At 40.6% G+C, this 22,891-nt stretch overlaps 1 protein-coding gene across 4 annotated transcripts in view; it reads right to left on the bottom strand.

The window, feature by feature from the left end:
- Positions 1 to 22,891, bottom strand: part of mipol1 (mirror-image polydactyly 1) — a 322,904-nt gene that overhangs the window by 274,281 nt on the left and 25,732 nt on the right. Inside the window, exon 4 of one of the 4 annotated variants that reach the window (XM_059649194.1) lies at positions 8,493 to 8,535. The exons of the other annotated variants lie outside the window; for them this stretch is intronic. Coding sequence (XP_059505177.1) covers positions 8,493 to 8,524 — 32 coding nt within the window. The 5' untranslated portion in view covers positions 8,525 to 8,535. The remainder of the gene's footprint in view (positions 1 to 8,492; positions 8,536 to 22,891) is intronic. 4 annotated transcript variants of the gene reach the window in all.

Raw genomic sequence — 22,891 nt, 5'->3', positions numbered from 1 at the left:
CCTACATTCTTGTCGCTCTGTTACATATTTGCATAATTCTTGGCAACGCTACACATCCACACTCTGGATTAATAAAACTAACTGATAAGACAGATTGAGTAAGAGTTACTTTCATTGGTTGAGCTCATTTTCTGCCCGAGTTTGATGACTGTTGGGAATCACCTTTTCCTATATCTTGTTATTTGGCTTCTTGATCCATTTTTGGTTCTGCTTTATAGCAATTGGACATACTTAATTGGGTCTTTGCACTACCCGTCTCTCGTAATCTGATCATTTGTCCCCGGCCGCCTCCTAAAGCCTCATGATGTCAGTCTCAGGGCAATCTTCCTGATGACCTTCATGGCCTGACCTGTCTAGCTATTTTCAAACTGTTCTGGTATGTCAATTTTAAATATTCACTCTCATCTTCTGCAATTTTTAAAACCATTATTACTCTGTTTGGCTAGCTGAGCTGATATTTTCCCCAACAGATATCCATGGGCATATGTTCTTCCTCATTACTTTATTATTGCCCATCCAGTTTAAGGGTTTCCCTTCAGCATCCATCTACGTAAAAGTCCAGATCTGTGTCTGCTAGGGGTTCCTCCCCAACTGTGTCCTTCAATTTTCATAAAATCTTTAGTTGTCATCATTATCGGTCATTCATTCAGCTATTTTTGGGAAGCAAGAGGCTCTTACGTGATGTTTAAATGACTTGTTTCACCAGTTCATATAAAACGTGCTTGATTGAAACAATTGGTATATTCATATTACAGAAGAGTGACTCTGATTCTCCGATTCCAAGGCGCTCTCACATGTGCTGTTTAACCAGGATTGGGTGTGAGCTGATGCTAAAGATGTGGTTCTTATCCAACTGACTATACTTGAAGTACTTTCCAAACTACTTCCCTTTGAAGTAGAATAGCCCATATTCTCACATTCCACTTGTCTCATTGCAACTATTAAAACAGGTCACCGATCAGGTTATCTGGAAAAATGATTGAATTCCATTCAATTTGTAAACGTTATTTACAACTTGAGCAAATCACAACACGAACAAACATTGTAGTCTTGCTTTTACAATATTAAAATCTTACTTCTCAACCCTTGTCTTATTATTGCTGTTCACCACACCTTCTTTAACTTGAGTGTGATAATCTGACCAAATTTCCTACATTTTCAGATTCTCCATTTCCATAATTTATTATAAAATCCAGCAAGTTCTTTTATCCCTAATCTGAATATCGACTCTGATATGCGCTCTTTAATTTAGTTTAACATTCTCCAGCTTCAGGTCACTTCACCTAACAATAAAATACATGGATTAAGATTCTCCAGCTCTGTCTTCAGCTGTATCCATGCTGAGGACGTCTTACCAAGTGGATGTACTCCTAAGCCCGTAGTGATTCAAACTCAAATTTTCCTCCTTTCTGCTTTCATTTTGTTCACTTCAGTAGGTATTAGTAGGTTTAACCCTAGCTTCATTTTTTAAAGGTCAGTTTCTCAAAGGCAAGCAGCTGGCAATGACTCACTGATTTCAAAAGGTGGCCTCTCTCTCTTTACTAGCCACAATAACTATTTCATGCATGTCATTTGTCAAGTGGGTGCACATGATTGAAACCTCAACCAGAGGCTCAATCACTTCTTCTCAATTAATATTACACATGCCACTAATTACTAACCCCTTTCATTCATGAGCCCTGGAGAAATTTTATAGTCCAATTAAACTCTCAATATTTAAAGCAGAAATCAAATGTTTTTGTTTTGCTCCAGGGGACATCATATTTTGTTTGTTCTTTACTTTACATAACATTTTTCCTTTTTTTCCCCCCCCACCCCCATCTCAAATTGAAATCACATTGTTAGCTAATGTACTTTTTCTTTAAAACTTCACACATTTCTCAAGGGAAACTAATTTTTTTTTCCTGAACATTGAAAGCACAGAGACTGTGTACCTATTTATTTATTTCACAGAATCCCTTTGAATTTCAGGAAACTGTTCCCTCTAAACACTTTAGAGTAATGACCCAAGTAAATGTTAATATAACAAAGCGTGAAGCTGGATGAACACAGCAGGCCAAGCAGCATCTCAGGAGCCAGGAGCACAAAAGCTGACGTTTCAGGCCTAGACCCTTAAGAGGAGTTTGTGCTCCTGAGATGCTGCTTGGCCTGCTGTGTTCATCCAGCTTCACATTGTTATCTTGGATTCTCCAGCATCTGCAGTTCCCATTATTACTAAATGTTAATATAATGCACTTAAATTAAAATTTTTGTATCTAGGCTTAGTGTTTTGAAATCGTTGAAACTTCAATATTGTCTTTAATTGCAGTTCTCCAATGTTCAAGCATAGTATTGGGTGGGTTGAGGATGATTCATCCATCATTGTGCTGTGATGTTGAAAGCTTGACAGCAAATTTAGAAATTTTCAAAAGACACTGAAACTTGCTGCATTTGCAGTTGTCTGAAAGAAAAAGCACAAATCCATCCATTCTCAAGCCAAACTGGTTACTCTGCCCAAAATGTCTGACAATTCAAAAACTTAAAATTTTAGAAATCTTGGGTATTATGAGAAATGCACACAGTCAACTTGCAAAACTATGAAGTAATTCTCTGCTGATTTAAAAGGGCAGGACAGAAGTTCTTAAACAATTTCATTACCACTCCTCTTTTCTTTCAAAGACAAAAGCTGTGGGACCATGGGGGGGGGAAAAAAAACATCTCTTATCAGAATATACTTTTGTTTCAAATTCTTTGCTGTCAGCTTTGACAGATTTCAGAACATACCCTTAGACAATTTTTAAATTACTGCTCAATTGTTTCAAAATTCCAAGCTTTCCTTATTTTTCTGTAAATACCAGTTCACACCAATGCACGTTAACTCTGAATAATAAGAATTGTTCATGAGGTTCATTCATACATTTAAATAACATTTACAAATTAATTCTGACCTGAAAATTAAATTCCAAAATTCTGAAGTTAACCATTTATTTAAAACTTTCCCCTTAAAACAGTATTTTAAGATAAAAACAGGAAATGATTACATGAGATAATGAGATGTAGAGCCGGATAAACACAGCAGGCCATGCGGCAGAGAAGCAGGAAGAACTACGTTTAGGGCCTTGACCCTTATTTTCTGAATAAGGATCTAGGCCCAAAACATTAGCCTTCCTGCTCCTCTGATGCTGCTTGGCCTGCTGTGTTCATCCAGCTCCACACCTTGTTATCACAGATTCTCCAGCATCTGCAGTTCCTGCTATCTCTGAAGTGATTACATGACTTGGCTTGATTCTTATTTCTTCAGGTGGATTTTACACAATTAAGAAATAAATTCTCAAAAATGGTATCAATATGTTGACACCTAAGAACTATATTTTGAAGGGTCACCGGGCCCAAAACTAACTTTGCTTTCTCTCCACAGATGTTCATTCTTGCCACAAACAACTGTCTGTGTAAAGTTTGCACATTGTCTCCATGTTTGTGCGGGTCTCCAGTGGGTGCTCCACTTTCCTCCCACAATCCAAAGATGTCCAGGGATATGCAGGTTAGGTGGTTTGGTCAGGAGTACGAGTTTGCGTGGTGTACTTGAAAGGGTCAGGGGGAGTCATAACATGAAAAATTCCAGCACTAAATACTGCACTTCTATCTGCAACTTAACTTTAAATGGACACAGGCACCCACCAGGACCACATCCACTCTTTCTTAGCTCTGTACATTTCAGAAATATGAACTCAAAAGTTATAAACTCAAATCTAAAACATATCCCCAGATCTCAAGCTCTGGGGAAAACACAAGCAAGTTACTAGCTTCAGTTTATAATACAAATGTATAAGACAACATTTAATAATAAAGGGGCAAAAACAAATATCACCAGACCACAGATGGTTAACATTTAATTTAGTAACTGTAATCACTCAACAAAATCACTTTCAAAACACAAAAAGATTCATTATCCAAATCACAAGCACAAAAGGTTAACTTCTGACCTTCATATTAATTATTCAGATAGAAATGGTGCACTGGAATATAGGGAAAAGATATGATATTGGCATTTGGGAATAGACCCAGTGCATATATAATGGGCCAAATGGTCACCTATTACACGAACAATTGAGGTTCTGTAATACATAAAAGTGTCTTTTTTATTGCATTCACTCCCTTCTTACATTCTTAGTCATTGATAAATGCCAACTAACTAGTTGACTGGATGTGTGATTTTTAGCATAAGACTTGGCTGCCATTCTCTCTTTTAAGTACTACTTTTCTATTGTCACAGGTGGGGTAACGGGACATCATTCCCTTCTTTCTTCTACAAATTCGACTTTAACTTTGTTGCCACATCCATTGTTCAGGGTTGTTTTTGGCTAATAATGGCAGGCATCCAGTCACCCTCCTCACTCTCAACGTGCACTCGGGACCCAACATCCTTTCCTTTGAACCACTCTGATTTTGCCCAGATATGCTTTCTTGCCCAAGGAACTAGTCCAATACGAACTGTTCAGTAGTATTTTTTATAACTTTGAAATAACACTCACCAAAAATCTTGTTCTGCCATCATAATGGGTCTAGCACATCCTGCTGGCTACAGCACTGAAGCAAAGAGGTTTTCTTCCCTCTACCTAAAGTTGTCAGGCAAGACTAGAGTTCTTTTGTTCACCAATTTTTTGAATATGTGAAAAGGGTAACTGTACACATCTGAAGACTATCAATGGAATTGTGCATAATTAATTAGGATTACTAATTATATTGCTTCCAGCATTCCAGGGCTGGTGGTGTTGTTATCCAGTTACTTTATTTCACACATTTAATAATACAATCCTATCACAATTCAATCTCCGTACATCTTGACACCCCACTGGGAGGCATCCTTGTGGAGCAATTGTTGCAGTGTCCACTTATTATTGAAGCATCTGCATGGTTTTGCCAGTATACCATGCCTCGGAGCATCCTTGTCTCAATCTCATATGCTGCAGGCAATGTTGGCCAAATCACAAGCATCTGCTGTGCTTTTGGTGGGTCGTATTCCCACATGTGATGGCAGGGTCCATGTTGAAGGTCTGGCATGTCTTGCAGAGGCTGCGATGACAGGGTTGTATCGTGCTGTGGTCAATGTTATTCTAAACGCTGTGTAGTTTGCTGCGAACAATGGTCTAAGGTTTAGTGGGTGTTTAAGAGAGAGAAATGAGGGCTAGGGAATATCTTGGCAAGGTGCTCGTTATTGATACTGTGTTGAAGGCTGTGAAGCACATGGTGTAGTTTTGCTGCTCCCAAGTAGTACTAGATGATGAAGGTTACTGTATCGGATGCATCATGGGTCTGTCTTCTGAGGAGATGATTACGGTTTTTTTTTTTTTACTGTGGCGCACTGGAACAGAGGATCAAGGACTGGAGCATCACATCCTGCTCCTATAAAAGAAGCCCTTCAACACCCTCAGTGATAATGGGAACTGCAGATGCTGGAGAATCCAAGATAACCCTGCTGTGGCTTCACACTGAGGTGTGTGTCTTATTCCTCCTCATCCGTGCAGATCCTATAAACGCACAGGACTTGTCCATAGGGGATTGCTGTTTTATTATGTTTAGAATGAATGCGAGAGAAGTGCAGCATCGTGAGGTTGCCAGTAGGCTTATGGTAGAACAATGTTTAAGGTGTCCATCCTTGATGGAGATGCATGCAGTGTCCAAGAATGAAACTGATTGTAGAAAAAAGTAGTCGTCCATGGTAAGTCTGATGGTAGGAAGAATCTTGTTGATGGCGCTATGCAGTTATTTCAGTGATCCCTCACCAGGAGTCCAAGGTAAGAAACTGTCAATGTATCTGGTGTAAAGGGTTGGTCAGAGGTTCTGTGCAGCAAAGAAGTCTTGTTCAAGCCTGTTCGTGAAAATGTTGGCATATTGGGTAGCAAATTTGGTCCCCATGGCTGTTCCTTGTGTCTGGATGAAGAACTGGGTGCCAAAGGTAAAGACGTTGTGGTCAAGGATGAAGTGGATGAGTTGTAGGATGGCGTCTGGAAATTTAATTTGCAGTTGGTGGTACTGAGTACTTGGGCTGTTGTTACAGCAATGCCATAGTCATGGGGGATGCTGGTGTACAGTGCAGAAGTGTCTATTGTGATGAGGAATGTTCCTGGTTTGACTGGTCTGTGGGTGCTGAATTTCTGTAAGAAATCTATAGTGTGATAACAGAAGCTGGGGGTTTCCTGTACAGTGGGTTTTAAGATACCCCTGACATAGTCAGAGGTTCTCTCACAGGGTCCCATTGCCTCTTACAATGGGGCATCCAGGTGTGTTAGATTTGTGTATGTTTAGAAGACAGTAGTCGACACATGAGACATGCAGGGGATGAGACTGAGTAGGGTCTCTGAAGGAATAGATCAAAAGCGTTGAACTGTCTGTTCCGTTGACGAGTGTGTTCTTTGGTGAGAGGGGGGAAGGCAATGGCCTAGTGGTATTATCACTGGTCTGATGAATTCCTCTGTCTTCCACAAGACCAATGGGTCTATTTTGGTGGTTGGGCAGAAATTGAGTCCACAGCTGAGAACTTCAATCTTGCCCAGTTGAAGGCTGTGGTCAGAAACGTTAACAATGGAATTTCCCGTGGTGGTACCAGGGGAAACTTGGTTATTGCTGGGAGAGATGCCAAGTTTCTCCAGTTTCTTTTTCTTGGTCTTGGTCTGCATGTAGATGGTGCAGCTCCATTGTCTTGTCTGTTTGGCACTGTCTCTTAACTATACAGCGCAAGCTAAGAATATAGACTCTCTGGAATTCAAAGTTACTGGGCTTGCTGTAGAATTGGTGTACAAGATGATCGAGGAATTTGAGAGGCGTGACGGCAAATCAAATTCTCCCAGTGTAACTAATGTTGTAGATTGACTTGAGTGAGTTCGTAATCTGTAATCCTCTTGGGACCATTTGTCCTTTCTCGCATTTCTGTAGAGACTTGGCATCTGTGTTGACATGCACAATCTTCTTGGAGATCTTCTCCACTTTCAGCCAGCAGGTTAGCAGCCACACAATCTGGAGGTGCCAGTACTGGACTGGACGAGGTCAGAAGTGACATGATACCAGGTTTTAGACAACAGGTTTATTTGAAAACAAGCTTTCTAAGCCCTGCTCCTTCTTCAGGTGTTCGAGAGAGAGGTAGCATCAGGCACAGGATTTAGGTAAAAAGATCAGAGGTGTGAATCCATAGGCAAATTGAATCAGCCCATTACTGTATTACCAATACATACATTTTTCTAATATTTGAGAGTAGACTTGTAGCTCGGGTTGTGGACATCATAGTTAGTTGGTCGACTCGCCCAGCTGGTTCATTGTTCTGCAGATGTTTCCAAATACCCTGCTGGGTAATATCATCAGAGGCTGCTCTGATGAAGTGCTGTTGTATTCTCCCACCTGTTATTTAAACTCTGGCATTTGTTGAGCTAGATTAACCCAACTCCAATTTTCCTTGGCAATGGAGTGGATATAGGATCTAGCTCTACGTGTTTACTGATACCTTTCTCGTAGAGCACCAGGCTTCTAGGAATTCCTGTGCTTATCTCTGCTTCACCTGTCCCAGAATCCTGATGTCCCAATTGAATTGGTAGTGGGTCTGTGGTCCAGGTGAGCAGTTGGCATAGGGTTGATGCGGGTTTGTACACTACTCTGATACCTGGTGGTCAGTTCAGATATGTTCCTGATGTAAGGGAGTGTGCTGAGCATGTCAGGGCATGTAGTATCTTTGTTTTGTTGTGTGCATGATCATCATCTTCTAAACTGTTTTTTGGGTATCCATTGTCTTGGAATACTTGGAAGAGGTCTTCTTTGTGCAGCTACAGTGTGTTGCCTGTTCAAATAATGTTCTTATGCAGCTTCGTGTGTGTGTGTATTATGGTAGCTGCTTTTGAAATTCAGTACTTGGGTCAGTACGGGTAGCTTTCCTGTGTATCATTTAGGAACTTGCCCTTTGCCCTGAATTCGACCATGACGTCCAGAATGGGAGCTGTTTGCTATTCTCTGCCCAAGTGAATCTGATCCTGGTGAGGGTGTTGTTTATGAGTTTGTATGTCTCCCCTAGTTTGGTCCATTTAATGAAGACAAAGTGTCATCCACATAACGTATCCAAAGTTTTGGTTGGATTAGTGGAAGGGCCATACTTAAATGAGCCAACAAACCATGACATACGTTTCTATTTCCTTACTTAGTGTGCCAAACATTAGTACTACCATTTGTTATTGTCTGAACCAATCCTAACAAAGCTTCTTCCTCTTTCTGGACTGATTTGCTAGCATCAGCAGTTCCTACTAGCTCTGATTCTGCACCATGCTCCTTTGATCCAAGATCCTCTCTTGCTAATATACTGGTATAATTCCTTATGAGGAGTGCTACCCCATCTACTTTTCCACTTTGTCTAGCGTTCCTAAATGCAGACCATCCTTATGTCATGGCTCTCTGGAGTAAGGTTTCAGAACTCAACCTGACTCAACTTTCTGGGAGTTACGCTAATTATACTTTCCTTAAAAATAAAAATTTACCTGAATTTCAGACCTAGGTTGATAGAAAGCATGGACCAGGTTTCTGTAATAACAAAAGATATTATTGTGGCTACAGGTAATCAGATTATAAACTAGGAGCAAAACACTAATACTCTAAACCTTGTATAAGCTCCTGATGAAACATCCACACACACCTGCAAACAGCATTTTCTGAATTTTGTGCTTTAGATTTGACCTGTAAAAAAGTAGTTCTACAATTCTAACAGACTTGTTTGCATTTTTGCCACTTGTTTTCATAAATTTTAAATCTGGCTGCTGAGACACAGGCAAGTGGTAGAGCCTAAGATTTGACACGTTAATCTGATGTGGGTGGGAGAAAAAAGGAATGTTGTTTAGGAATAGGAGAATTTCCTGCTTATCTAAGATTGAACCTTCTGACTTGGGCTGTGAGAATTCTGTAGCAAAGCAAACTGATACCGAACCCATAATACTGTTCAGTGTTAAGCTACTCCTATTGTACTTTCAGCTTATTTGCTGTATTATTTAGTCAACACTTGGTTTTACAAATTTGTTGGCAGTTCACTACATGATTTTCACTTAAAGACTATGCACAATTACTAACTACATACTCAAGAAAATCCACGTGTGAAGTAGCAGTGACTGTATTCCCAAAGTTCAAATGATTCCTTTAAAAAAAGGCCAAAAGAATTTTCTTCCCAACAAAAGCTATAAGTTTAATCATTGTTTTAATCATTGATGCATTTAAAAATCCAAATTATCTACTGAAAAGTCTTAAAATGCAGCATTTGTCTTTGTAAGAGTGCTGGACAAAGTTAATATGCTCAATTACTTGATTTCAGTCATCTGCCCACATTTGATGATCTATAGACTATTATAGGTGCTCCTTTTTCAACATACTTTTCATTACTGCCAAAACTAACCAAATACAGCAGTGAAATGAAACATATTGAAGGTAATTATTGATATATTTCTATGCCCAAGTAGTAAATCATTTTAAAGTCACAATGTCATTAATTTAAATGTGATGCAATTGCTCAAAGTTCTTCATGCAGTACATCATAGTATGTTAATTTTAATCATGGAAAAACTTTTCCCAAGATGAAATGCATTACAACTCCACTGCTAAATATGTAAGTGAAAACAAATGTGTGGTGTGTTAGCTTTCATTAGAGGGATTGAGTTCAAGTGCTGTGAAGTTATGCTCTGGCAATACAAAAGCCTGGTTTGGCCACATCTAGAGTATTCTGGTCACCTCATTACAGGAAAGATGTGGAAGTGTTGAAAAAAGGTGCAGAGGAGATTACCACAATGTTGCCTGGAATGGGAGGCAAGGTCTTACAATGAAAGCTTGAGAGCTAAGGCTTTTCTCTTTAGAATGAAAAGAGATGAGAGGCATCTTGAAAAGAGATGGACAAAATGATCAGAGGCATACAGTAGACAGCCAGAGACTTTTTCCTAGGGTGGAGGCAGCTATTATGAGGGGGCATATCTTTAAAATGAGTGCAGGTTGACATAGGGGAGATGTCAGAGGTAGGTTCTTTACTCAGTGGTAGGGATGTGGAACGCATCGGCAGAGAGGGTACGGAGTTGGCCTCATTAGGGGCATTTAAACAGCTATTAGATAGCCATGTGGATGATGGTACAAGGATAGATAGACAGACTTTAGGGTTTGGCACAACATCATGGGCCAAAGGGACTGTGCAGTACTGTTCTATGTTCTATTGAAAATAAGTAAGTGTTTGCATGGGTAAATGTGTACTCACTGAACAAATCTGTGATGCTTAAATATTTGAAGGTAATTGCTTCATTACCAATAGATCTTAAAATCTGTAAATTTTGCAGTCCTAAAAGAACAGTTTACAAATGCTGGACAGGGATTTTGTCACTTGTGTTAACTTGATTTTATTCTGAACAAAATTAAAACAATTTATTGTAATATGTCTGCCATTATCTCTATTGACATGTGCTCTTGGTAGTTTTGGTATTCTAAACTAATTGCAAAGGCAATCAGCAACAATCTTTGGGCAAATCCTTCTATTTTTCCCTAAACAAAAATAAAGAATTGGTAGACTTTGCATAATCAATGGTGGAGGATGGGCTGTGGAATGTATGAGGGGAATGGGGAGCTTGGGATGATCTTAGGTGATTGTCTGTTTAATCTTGGGGCATGAAAACTGAAAGACTGTCCAAACATGCTGGGAGTGAGCACTTTAGGTAGGTGCACAGCAAATCAATAATTTATCGTCATTTAAGATAAAATTGTGATGAGAACAATTATACTGCATCTCTTCCAACCCCCCCGCCACCTACTGATGAACAAAATAGTTGAGAGCAAGCATTACTCAAAGTTGTGAAGAGCTCCATTCCATAACTAAACTGAGTGTAACTCTGAGAACATGAGCCATTTGCAAGATCCATTGTAGCAACTCCCAAATCAAAAGTCCAATTTGTTATGGACCAGATCAAAATGCCCTTCAAATGCATCAAGATGGCCAAGACCCTAAAATGTATCTTAGAGGCAAACGTAAGGTGCTGTATCTTGATGTAATTTGACTGGTCGCACAACTCAGTTTTAAGTAAAATACACTTTATTCTTATATGCAGCTAAAAAAAGAAATCAGAATGATGCAACTGTAAATCTGTTGTTAGGAAAACCCAATGGAATAACAGATTACTTAACTATTAACAGCAACTGTTCCAACATAGTAACATCCTACAAATACACTTAGCAGAGACAAAGTCCAGAAAAATATAGATTGTTTCACAAGGTATCTTTCCAGCTGAAGGGAAAAGAACACCAAGAGAACATTTGGGCAGAGACAGCTGCAGGTTTTTTTGCTGTGGTGGACAGAGATGAAACAGCATCCAAAGCCAACTTTAAAACCCCAACAATAACTGAAAACTTAAACTAAGACCCTGGTTCTGTAGGAATTTGACTCCATCCATTCATGATGCCTTTATCATTTTGACTTTAACAAAAAGCCCAAGGCACAACACGCAGTTTACTTTATCAAATTAGAGGAAATAACTCTGCATCTTTACATTTGAACCGATGTAAAAAGAAGGCTTAATTTCAAAAAACCTTTAGTCTTATGGTATTAGTACACTACATATACATTACATTGTTTGCATGCCTAGAGTCATTCAACACTGTCGTCTATTTCAATCCATCTCCTCTGCACCAAACACCTTAGTCTTCCTTCATTAAAGCCATGGCAATTACACTCATCCTGCCACATGCACAACTTTCAAATTTGATGGCGGTAACAAACAGTCTGGTATTTTTAAAATCCTTCCAAAACATTAAGGGGTTATGATCAGCATAACAATGGTCTCAGCCACATTACTTGTAACAAAATGTTACAAAACCAACACTAAACTCAAGATCTCCTTCTCAATTGTGGACTATTTCTGTTGATGAATATTCAACTTTCTGGAAAAATACCCAATAGGTCTTTCTATCTCTTCATCTTCTTGCTAGAGTACAGCACTGACACCTACATCACTCACATTGACAGCCACCTTGAATGGCTTTGCACTATTAGGTGTGGCAAACACTGAGGCAGTGACTAACAGCTTTTCAGGCTGTCAAATGCCTTTCTCCATTCACTAAAATTTTCCACACTTCTTGAACAGATCAGTTTGTGGAGAAATGTTGTTGTTAAAATTGGGTACAAATTTTTTAATGAAACCCCCCCCCCCCCCAGTCCCAGGAATTTTATAACTTCCCTTCTATTCTATGGTATGGGAAACTCCTTTGTTTTCCCATCCCATGGGGCCATCTGTCCATATCCAACGACAATCTAGGAATACAACATAGGCTTTTGTGAACTCACTCCTAGCCAGATTTATCACCAAGCCTTCCCTCTGAATTCAGTCAAACAACTATGTTGCTGCAAATGTTCCTACAGTATGTGCCAAAACATCACCAGATCATTGGAAGTAAGCCACACAACTACGTAATCACTAAATTAGTTTATTTTTTAGGCTTTGAAATGTAACTGGTGCATTTTCCATATCAAATGACAACTTTAAACTGGTAAAGTCCATTTGGTGTCATGAATGCCAAAATTTCTATTGTTCTTGGATAAAAGGAACCTGCCAATATCCTTTGAGTGAATTCAGCTTGGAATATAGGCTGCTTGTCCCATCCTCTCAAGACGGTCTTCCAGCTCCGAAAGATGATGTAAATCAGCTTTTGTAATTGCATTGACTTAGATGATCAATAGGCATGTGTTGGGTACCATCTGATTTTTGGCATTACTATGGGTGAACTCCATTCACTACAATTCACTTCAATTATATCACATTTGAGCATGTATTCAATCTCTTTGAACCTATGCCAATTTTAGAGGGTTAAATCTAAGGCTGTGGCCTAATTAGAACTGTATTTCCAATATAAATATCATGCAGAATCATGTTAGTACCTCACAGCTTATTCCCACATCTCTCTATGTGGCTAGAACTTTCAGGTAGTTTCAAGTTTTCCTTGGAAGGTAACTGAATTTATTTAAACTGTTTTCTTAAATGAAATAGAAGAAATTCCACAATTTAAAAATTGAGATTCAAATTCAGAATCATCTAGGAGAAATACTAAACAAATACTTCATGACAGTTCTTGCTGTGGGGAAAGAAATGGAGGCTAGTATGAAAGAAATATTGAAGTCTTGAAAACAGTCCACATTAAAGACGTCCAGCATTTCTTCTGTAAAAACCATTAAAGATGGCTACATCTCCAGCACTTTATCAAGTACATCAAGACAGAAAGGGCAGTTAGTGAAGACATGTCAGGGGCCCAACAGAGATATCTGTATTATCTACAGCCACAGGTGAGGTACTAGAAGAGTGGAGGGTGGCTATTGTTAGGTCTTTATTTAAGGAAGGCTAAAAAGGAAATACCTGGAAACTACAGACCTGTGATTCTGACAGCGATGAGAAAACTGTTGGACAGGCTTCTGAGAGATGGGCATTACTTACGTTTGGAGGGGTATGGACCAAATCAAGGTTAGTTAACATGATTTTGAGAAATCATGTCTCAAACTTGTTTTTTTTTTGGAGGACAGAGCCAAAGAGATTGAGGAGCACAGACAATAGATGGTGCCTATGTGGACTTTCATAAAGCCTTTGACAAAGTACTAATTTGTCTACCATACAGAAAAGGTCAATCATGTGATTCAGAGAGCTTGGCATTGGATACAAAATTGGTTTGACAGTAGCAGACAGAGGGTGGTGGAGGATGGTTGGTTATTTTTTGGGCTGGAGGACTGTGGTCAGCAGTTATGTGCAGGGATCAGTTCTAGGTCCTTGTTTGTCATTTGTATAAACGTCTTGGATGAGTGTGTTTAGGACATTATGTTGAGTAACTTTGCAGATGACAAAAATTAGTGGCATAGTCGACAGTGAAGAAGGTTACATAGGATTACAAAGATTTTGATCAGTTAGACAAGTGGGCTGAGGAGTGGCAAGTGAGTCGAATTGGGATATTTTGGTGAAACAAGGAAAGGCAGGACTTATACTGTTAATGGTAGGGCCTTGGTAGTGTTGTCAAACAGTGACCTGGGATAGAGTGACCTGCGAGTTTAATGTGTACTTAGGAAAAGTTGCATCATGGGTGGTTAAGGCAGCATTTAAGCACAATTGCCATCATTGCTCAGACCACTGAGTTTGGGTGTTGAGGCATCATATTGAGGTTGTACATTTTGAGCATGGGTCCTGCTCACAGTTCTGGTCAAGGTGCTATAGGAAAGATATTAAATTGGAGAGTGTTCAGAAAAGATTTACCAGGATGTTGCTGAGGCTAGAGGGTTTGAGTTATATAGAATACGCTGGATAGGTTAGGACATTTTTAACTGGAGCACAGGTTGAGGGATGACCTTAGAGACATTTATAAAGTTATGCGGGGCATAAATAAAAGGTAAATAGCAAAGGTCTTTTTTCCTAGGTTGGGAGAATTCAAAATTCGGGAGGTATATTTTTAAGGAGAGAGGATAAAGATTTAAAAAAAGGGACCCAAAGGGCAACTTTTTCCTCACAGAGGGTGGTTCATAAATGGAATGAATTGCCAGAGGAAGTCGTAGATGCAGGTAGTTATTTAAAATATTTTTGGATAAGAAGGATTGAGAGGTATGGGGCAAACGCAGGCGAGTGGGACTAGTTCTGGTTTGGAAAATGGTCAGTATTGACAAATTGGACTGAAGGGTCTGTTTCTGCACTTTATGGCTTTAAGTACCACATTGTCCTTTTGTTTTTCTTCCCCATCAAAATACCATTTGAACACATTCACCTGACATTCAGTTCTCCTTCTACCTGGCAGTCTTCAAGTAATTCACCTCATTCAATTTCCTTTGAGAAGGGCACAAAACCTTGCTTTTTAAAAAGGTTCACCTACCACCAGTAGTAATACCAATTTTTCATCTCTAGCCAAACTAGAAATTTTTGCTTTCTTGTCCACTGTTTCATTACATTGTGCTACTTTCAAATACTGTCTAGCCAACTCACCCATTCTATTTAATATTTGCCTAAAATTTGATACAGTCCAAATATGCAGTCTCTGAACTCTGACTTGGATGATGGAAGTCATAAGCCTGGGGAGGGCAGTCCATCAAAAAGAGGGAAAACTGATTTTAAACCTACATGGCCTTGTGGCCATACCCAATCATGGGAAAGGCTTCGGAAGTAAACCCTGAGGATAAATCCAGAGCCGGAGTCCCTAAGGCAGTCTGATGTTATATCCAACCTCGTTCTGGCAACTCCTGCAACGACACCGGTACCAAGTTGCATCAGCCTATGCCCTTCCCGTGGACATGAGCGGGGGGGAAGACATGCTGCATGGGCAACTGCCGATCTCAAAACCCTGCCCAGGCCTGCACCCCGGAGAGGACGTGTCACCTCACTGCAGCAGCAGTCTACTGGTTATAAGCCATGCTTGATTGGTCTAGAGCAAGGCACCAGGGGTTGCTTTCAGAGGGAGAGGCCATCAAGCCTCACTAGACAGCTACCACCTGCCTCAAGCAGGGCCACCCCCAGCCAATTAGGTGCTGTCCCACCACAGTCTGCCCACTCCACTGGGTGCATGGGCCTTAGGGATACAAGTATCCTGAAATCACAGACTGTAAACACTGCACCAAGCAAAACAAGGAAACAGGCAAAGAAGCCAAGAAGCCAGCATTCAACTTTGGATGCTGGAACATACAGACCATGAGAACTGGTTTATCAGATGACCTTTGAGAGATCAGCAACACCCACAAGTCAGTGATTAACATCGAACTGCTACAACTCCAAATGGACATTACAGCACTACAAGAGACAAGGCTCCCAGAATCAAAGACCTTACTTGAGAGACTGTCCCCTGCCAGAAGGGGAAGGCATAGACGAGACCAGACAGCATGGTGGGGGCTTTGCTGTGAAGAACTTGCTAAAGACAGCAGAACCCAGCAAGGACAGATCAAAATGGATCCTCTCACTTCGCTTGCACACCTTCGATGGGCCTGTCAACCTTGTCAGCACTTATGCCCCAACCCTCTATTCCACACAAGATGCAAAAGGATAAGTTTTACAACCAGCTTAAGGAAAATACAGGCGATCCTGAATCAGGAACAGTTACTGCTACTTGGTGACTTCAACGCTAGAGCAGGTGCCGACCACAACTCCTGGCCAGGCTGTCTGGGATGGTACAGGATCAGCAACAAGAATGACAGTGGACAATGACTGCTCGAGCTTTGCATGCTCCACAAACTGTCACCATCACCTACTTCCAGGCCAAAGCTCAGCACAAAGTTTCACCGCGACAGCCCCACTCCAAAACACTGGCACCAGTTAGACTGGATCCTCAAGACAGCCACCTGAAAAATGTGCTCCTGACCCTGTCCTTTCAGAGTGCCAACTGCAACACAGATCACTCCCTGGTTTGCTGAAAACTCAGACTCCAACCAAAAAAGATGCACTACGCCAAGTCTGCAGGCAAGCAGCGTATCAAAGCTACTACGACCCAACATTCAGACAAAGTGGCAGTATTCATCAAGTCACTGGAGGATGCCCTCCTTGCAGACCCACCAGAAGAAGCTGCTCAGCAGAGAGGAGACTCTCCACAGCACTGTGTTGAGGACCTTCAGGAAGAAGCCAAGCAAGACAAAGGACCTGTTCAAAGCAAGTGCGAATGAGCTCAGTGCAACCACTGAGGCAAAGTGTGCTGCACTGAAACACAAACACCAACCTACCCAGGTAACACTGCAAGCAGAGGATAGCAAGAAACAATGCACAAAAGACAGCCAGACATTGTGCAAGTGGCTACTGGTTACAACGATGTGAAAGCATCCAATTATCATTTGACACAGGCAACGTGTGGAATGTGAATGTATGAGGGGATCAAGAAAGCCAACCAGGTCCAACCCAGAGCAAGACAGCTCCACTAAAATCCAGGACAGGCAAGATCAAAGACAAAAGCAAGCAGATGGAGAGATGGGTGGAGCAACATAGATAAGCTGCAGAGCTGGGCTGAGAGGTGGCAAACAGAGTTTAATGCAGACAAGTGTGAGGTGATGCACTTTGGTAGGAGTAACCAGAAGGCAAAGTACAGGGCTAATGGTAAGATTCTTGGTAGTGTAGATGAGCAGAGAGATCTCGGTGTCCATGTCCACAGATCCTTGAAAGTTGCCACCCAGGTTGACAGGGCTGTTAAGGTGGCATACAGTGTTTTAGCTTTTATTAATAGAGGGATCGAGTTCCGGAACCAAGAGGTTATGCTGCAGCTGTACAAAACTCTGGTACAGCCACACTAGTAGTATTGTGTACAGTTCTGGTCACTGCATAAGGAGGATGTGGAAGCTTTGGAAAGGGTGCAGAGGAGATTTACTAGGATGTTGCCTGGTATGGAGGGAAGGTCTTACGAGGAAAGGCTGAGGGACTTGAGGCTGTTTTCGTTACAGAGAAGAAGGTTGAGAGGTGACTTAATTGAAACATAAGTCAGAGGGTTAGATAGGGAGAGCCTTTTTCCTAGGATGGTGACAGCAAGCACGAGGGGGGCATAGCTTTAAATTGAGCTGTGAATGATATAGGACAGATGTCAGATGTGGTTTCTTCACTCCGTAGTCAGTGTTCCATTCTCTTACTGCAACAGTAGTAGATTTGCCAACTTCAGGTACATTTAAGTCATCATTGGATAAGCATATGGATGTACATGGAATAACGTAGGTTAGATTGGCTTCAGATCAGTCCAACAGGTCGGCACAACAGCGAGGGCCGAAGAGCCTGTACTGTGCTGTAATGTTCTATGCACTCTGAACTCTAAAATGTTGTCCAAGATGTCGTTTTTCCCTGCAGTAGACACTGGAATGCCAGCCAGTCACAGATTGACATAATTGTGGATGCCTAAGTACAAATGGAATTCTTTTATTCTAATCCTCTGGACAGTCATGACCGTAAGCCCTCGACATGGACTTTAAAGTCTGATGCCATTGTTCTAATGCTCGTTGCACTTCTGGATGATATGCAGTTGATTCAAGTTGTTTTATTGTTAAACCAAACAAAAAAACTTCCTTGAATAATTGATGCAAATTTTGACCCTTGATTTGCTTGTATCTGTGGCTAGTACATATCTAGTTTTAAAAACTGATTAACACTTCTACAATCCTTTGAACAATGACATTGTGTAATGGAATGGCTGCTGGAAATCTAGTAGACACATCTATTATGGTCATGAATATTGGTATAGGATCAGTGCTGTGTCCACTTATTTGTCATTTATATAAAGGATTTGGATGAGAATTTGGGAGGTATGGGTGGTAAGTTTGGGGATGACACCAAGGCTGGTGGTATAGAGGACAGTGAAGGAGGTTATCTAGCAATGCCGCAAGATCTTGATCAATAGGGATGTGGAGGACATGCTTTGTCAGACTTCACCTAACAAACAAGCAGTGTTCCAAAAAAGTGTGATTTCAACTAAACTTGTTAGACTACAACTGGATGGCGTACGATTTCAGACTTTGTTCAACCGAGCTAGTGGACTGCAGAATGACAGATGGAGTTTAATTCGGATCAATGAGGTGTTGCATTTTGGGTGGGTCAAACCAGGACAGTCCAGGCCCTGGGGAGTGTTACAGCAAGAAGATCTAGGGGGTACAGCTACAGAAGCCAAAAGCCAAATTTTGAGTTTGTGAACTAACTCAATCACCTGCCTTTCTTCTGCTAATCTTGAAGTTTTAATTGTCTGATGTTGCAGGAGTTCTTACTATTTCAGGAAGTGAATTGTTTTTTTTGGAGGAAATCAAAATGTCATTTGTCTGATTTATAATGCCCTTGTCCATCTATCAAAACTTTTTGATCCTTTCAAACTGTATACATTTTTTGACCAGCTTCCTCATTAAATTCCTAAAACCTTGGGCACTAGGTAGGCTTCTGGCACTAGTTCATATCTGTTCTGCCTTTGGAGCCTACAGCCTGCTGGCGTAAAAATGGAATTCACCAGTTTTAAAAATCTTCCCACTCCAGCCTCATCTGACATCCAAGACCCCCTCTCATCCCCACCTCCTTGACCTGACAAGGCGTCCATCCTCTATCTGCCCCTCCCATCCCACTGGCCAATCCCTACCACTACCTGCATTCACCTACCACTGTCCCACCTCCCTTCCCTAGTCCCACCCCTCTTTCATAGCTCCTGCCCCCTCCCCATTTCTAAAGAGTCAACTGTCTTGTTCCTCTGATGCTGCCTGGTCTGCTGCGTTATCTTTGACTCCAGCATCAGCACCTCTTGCTATCTCTAACAATTGTAAGTGATCTAGAATAAAAGTTTAATTAATTATCCTTGAGTGGTTTTACTGTAACTAGTAATGTAAATCTGGTTTCAACAAATGCTGCCCAATCATGGAATCACATCTAACCTGTAAGCATTTTGTTTCAGTTTTTGCAACAGCTAGGAATTCTGCTGTTCGTAACTCATCTCCCAACACTTCAAAGCCTGCTCATGATCTGCATGGTTCAGGGAAAAAGTTTGACTTCGTTTTAGAGGCTGAGACTTTTCTAAATATAAGCCACTGAAACAAACTGTTGCTGTACACCAATATACCAGCATCTTGTTCACCCCTATTCACACTACCATTGTTGCAAACACAATGACCAGTCTCATGCCCAAGTTTGGACATTCCCTGCCCAAAACTCTTCACTTCTCCACCCGATTCTTTTAAAGAATCCAGTGTTTAAAGCTCATCCCCATTCCTAGAATGTTTTGTTCATTTGTTCAAAAATCACTTCCTGAATAGACTCTAATGAATACCCTGAATCTTTCACTACAGTGAAGGCACACTATAAACTGAAGTCGTAATGGCCTTTGCACTAATATGGTTTATATTAATTATTTACCAGGAAATTTCAACAGGCATATGGCTTGGGGCAATTCTATACCAAGATTTAGTTTTCCATATAGACTTGCCCATTCAAAAAACAAATCCAACAGGCAGTAGCAAGTGTATAACCAAGTCCTATATCAGATCATATAGGATGAAGTGGTTAATTAATATTTTCGGGTAAACAAGTGAACTAAACAATCATGCAAACTCCTTTTACCTGAATGCACATCTAAGCTCCATTTTAAGAGCATTTAACTAAACAGTACTGTCTGCTAAGAGAAAATGGCTTGCTGAGGTCAGATACAGCAGTAAATAGAAACAGTATGCAATAAAATTAGTTACACCCAACTAAAATCACATCATTAAAAATTTGTGAAAATACAAAGTGACAATAGGTATATAGTCAAAATATATACCATTTCCAAACACTGAAAAGACGACATAACTACAATTTGCACCGCAAAATTTCAATGCACCAGTTGCACTGCAAGCAGAGTTAGTTTGCTTGGTTTCAAAATGGTGATAACCATCTGTCCAACTTTTTCATTTTGAAAGTAAACCTTTTGCTCCAGTATTTATGATTATGCACAGTATCCAACAGGTAGTTTTGCCCTGTGCCATTAATCAAAAACAATTGTGAAGATGTGCCTCAATTTAACCAATTAACAATTCAGATACTCAGCTGTGTTGTGATTACTTTAAAAATGCTAAATGAGTAAGATCTCTGAACAGATCAATTAGAAAAAATAGGTTCTTATTGTAAGAAAAAAATTGTGCAGATTTAGCCTATTTTTTGACCAAGACAAATATTTGTCAAAATTATTAAGTTATTCAGCAAAGTACCATTTCCTATTATTGTTTTCCCATCTTCCATCTCAAATGTTGGGATGTATAATTTAATAGGCAAAGTTTCACACTTTGACAAGTGTACATTCAACAAGCAGCCTAATTCATTTACTCAATTGTGCGTTGTAACAAAGTACCTAAAATGCATGGAGAAAAGGTGTCAACCATTTACAATTCAGTATTGCTTCTCAATCAAGTATGAAAAACAGGTGTGCAGAATAAGCTGAGATTTAAAGTGTTTGCAGCTACTTGGAATGACTTTTCTTTACCTCATGGACATTGTAAGGTTATTTCTAAAATAAATTTTTAACAATTATTTAACAAGATATCCTGAAAAGCACTCTGGTCTGAATAATGTGATAAATGATAGGTGAAAAATGAAAAGATGTGAATTAAAGCCCTTGCAGTTTAGTTGTGCGAGTTGGACACTTCATTTCTTCAAATAAACTGGTTCAAAAACTACTCTTGGACAAGATTACAAAGAATAAGATGTCAGTTACATAAGGATTTGATTAGCATTTTACACAAAATTGCACAGGTGTAATTCAATGAACTTCAATAAATTCTGAAAAATATTTTCAGATACTATAGACTGCTTGTCAAAGCAGACTTCAGACTACACTGCAGATGCTGGAGAATCCAAGATAACAAAGTGTGAAGCTGGATGAACACAGCAGGCCAAGCAGCATCTCAGGAGCACAAAAGCTGACGTTTTGGGCCGAGACCCTTCATCAGGGGGATGGGGAAAGGATTCTGGAATAAATAGGGAGCAAGGGGAAGACAGACCAAAGATGGATGAAGATCAGTGGAGAGTGTATAGGTGGGGAGGGGATAGGTCAGCCCAGGGAGGACAGACAGGTCAAGGAGGCAGGATGAGGTTAGTAGATAGGAAATGGAGGTGCTGCTTGAGGTGGGAGGTGAGGGGAAGAACAGGTTAGGGAGGTGGGGACGAGCTGGGTTGGTTTTGGGATGCAGTGGGGTAGGGGGAGATTTTGAAGCTTATGAAGTCCACATTGATACCACTGGGCTGCAGGTTTCCCACACAGAATGTGAGTTGCTGCTCCTGCAACCTTTGGGTGGCATCATTGTGGCAGGAGGCCCAGGATAGACATGTCGACTAAGGAATGGGAGGGAGAGTTAAAATGGTTTGCAACTGGGAGGTGCAGTTGTTTATTGCGAACTGAGCAGAGGTGCTCTGCAAAGCAGTCCAAGCCTCTGCTTGGTTTCCCCAATGTAGGGAAAGCCACAGTGGATACAGTATACTACGTTGGCAGATGTGCAGGTGAACATCTGCTTAATATGGAAAGTCATCTTGGGGCCACTGCTTCCCAAAGCCAGCCCAGCTCATCCCCTCTCCCCCCACCCCTGCATCCCAAAACCAACCTAGCTCGTCCCCGCCTCCCTAACCTGTTCTTGCTCTCACCTATCCCCTCCTCCCACCTCAAGCTGCACCTCCATTTTCTACCTACTAACCTCATCCTGCCTCCTTGACTGTCTGTTCTCCCTGGACTGACCTATCCCCTCCCCACCTATACGCTCCTCTATCCATCTTCGGTCCACCTCTCCCCATCCCCCTCTGATCAAGGGTCTAGGCCCAAAACGTCAGCTTATGTGCTCCAGAGGTACTGCTTGGTCTGCTGTGTTCATCCAGCTTCACACTTCTTATTTCAGACTGCACTAATCGCTCATGCAAGTTAGATTTAACATGCTGATTGATATAAATAAAGTCAGCCACCAACAGCAATGTCCTGGTATTAAACTAATTGCAGTTAATACAGATGGCAGTTATTGTAACTTATGACATGCTCTGCTTCTAATTTATCAAATGCTTAAGATAGTAAACATATCCTCAGAAATAAAGAGTCCATGAACTAATAAAATAGTCTACCAACATTTAGCCCCTGAACTTTAGTCACTTGAGGGCTTAGGTATAGTATATTCTAAAAAGGTATCAACTGTCCTTGGATGAAGCACACATATGTCATGATTTAAAGGAGGAAGTCTGTCATCTTATCTCCTAAAAACTATAAAAGGGAATGGAAAAGTCTGTCAAAGTAAGTACCGTTTGAGACAATTACCATAGTTATACTGAAAAAAGGTGACAGCCTGGTGCCATTCAGAAAAGCCATGACGGAGGTTTAACTTATCTTGAAAATAATACTTTATCTTGTGTTTGTTATGAAATTAAGTTTTTCTTTAAAGTGAGAAAAGCTACAAAATGGTACAACAGGC

This window comes from Stegostoma tigrinum, chromosome 10 (assembly GCF_030684315.1).
Source record: "Stegostoma tigrinum isolate sSteTig4 chromosome 10, sSteTig4.hap1, whole genome shotgun sequence".
In the NCBI taxonomy this organism is placed as follows: domain Eukaryota; kingdom Metazoa; phylum Chordata; class Chondrichthyes; order Orectolobiformes; family Stegostomatidae; genus Stegostoma; species Stegostoma tigrinum.
This window is presented reverse-complemented; position numbering and strand designations above follow the sequence as displayed.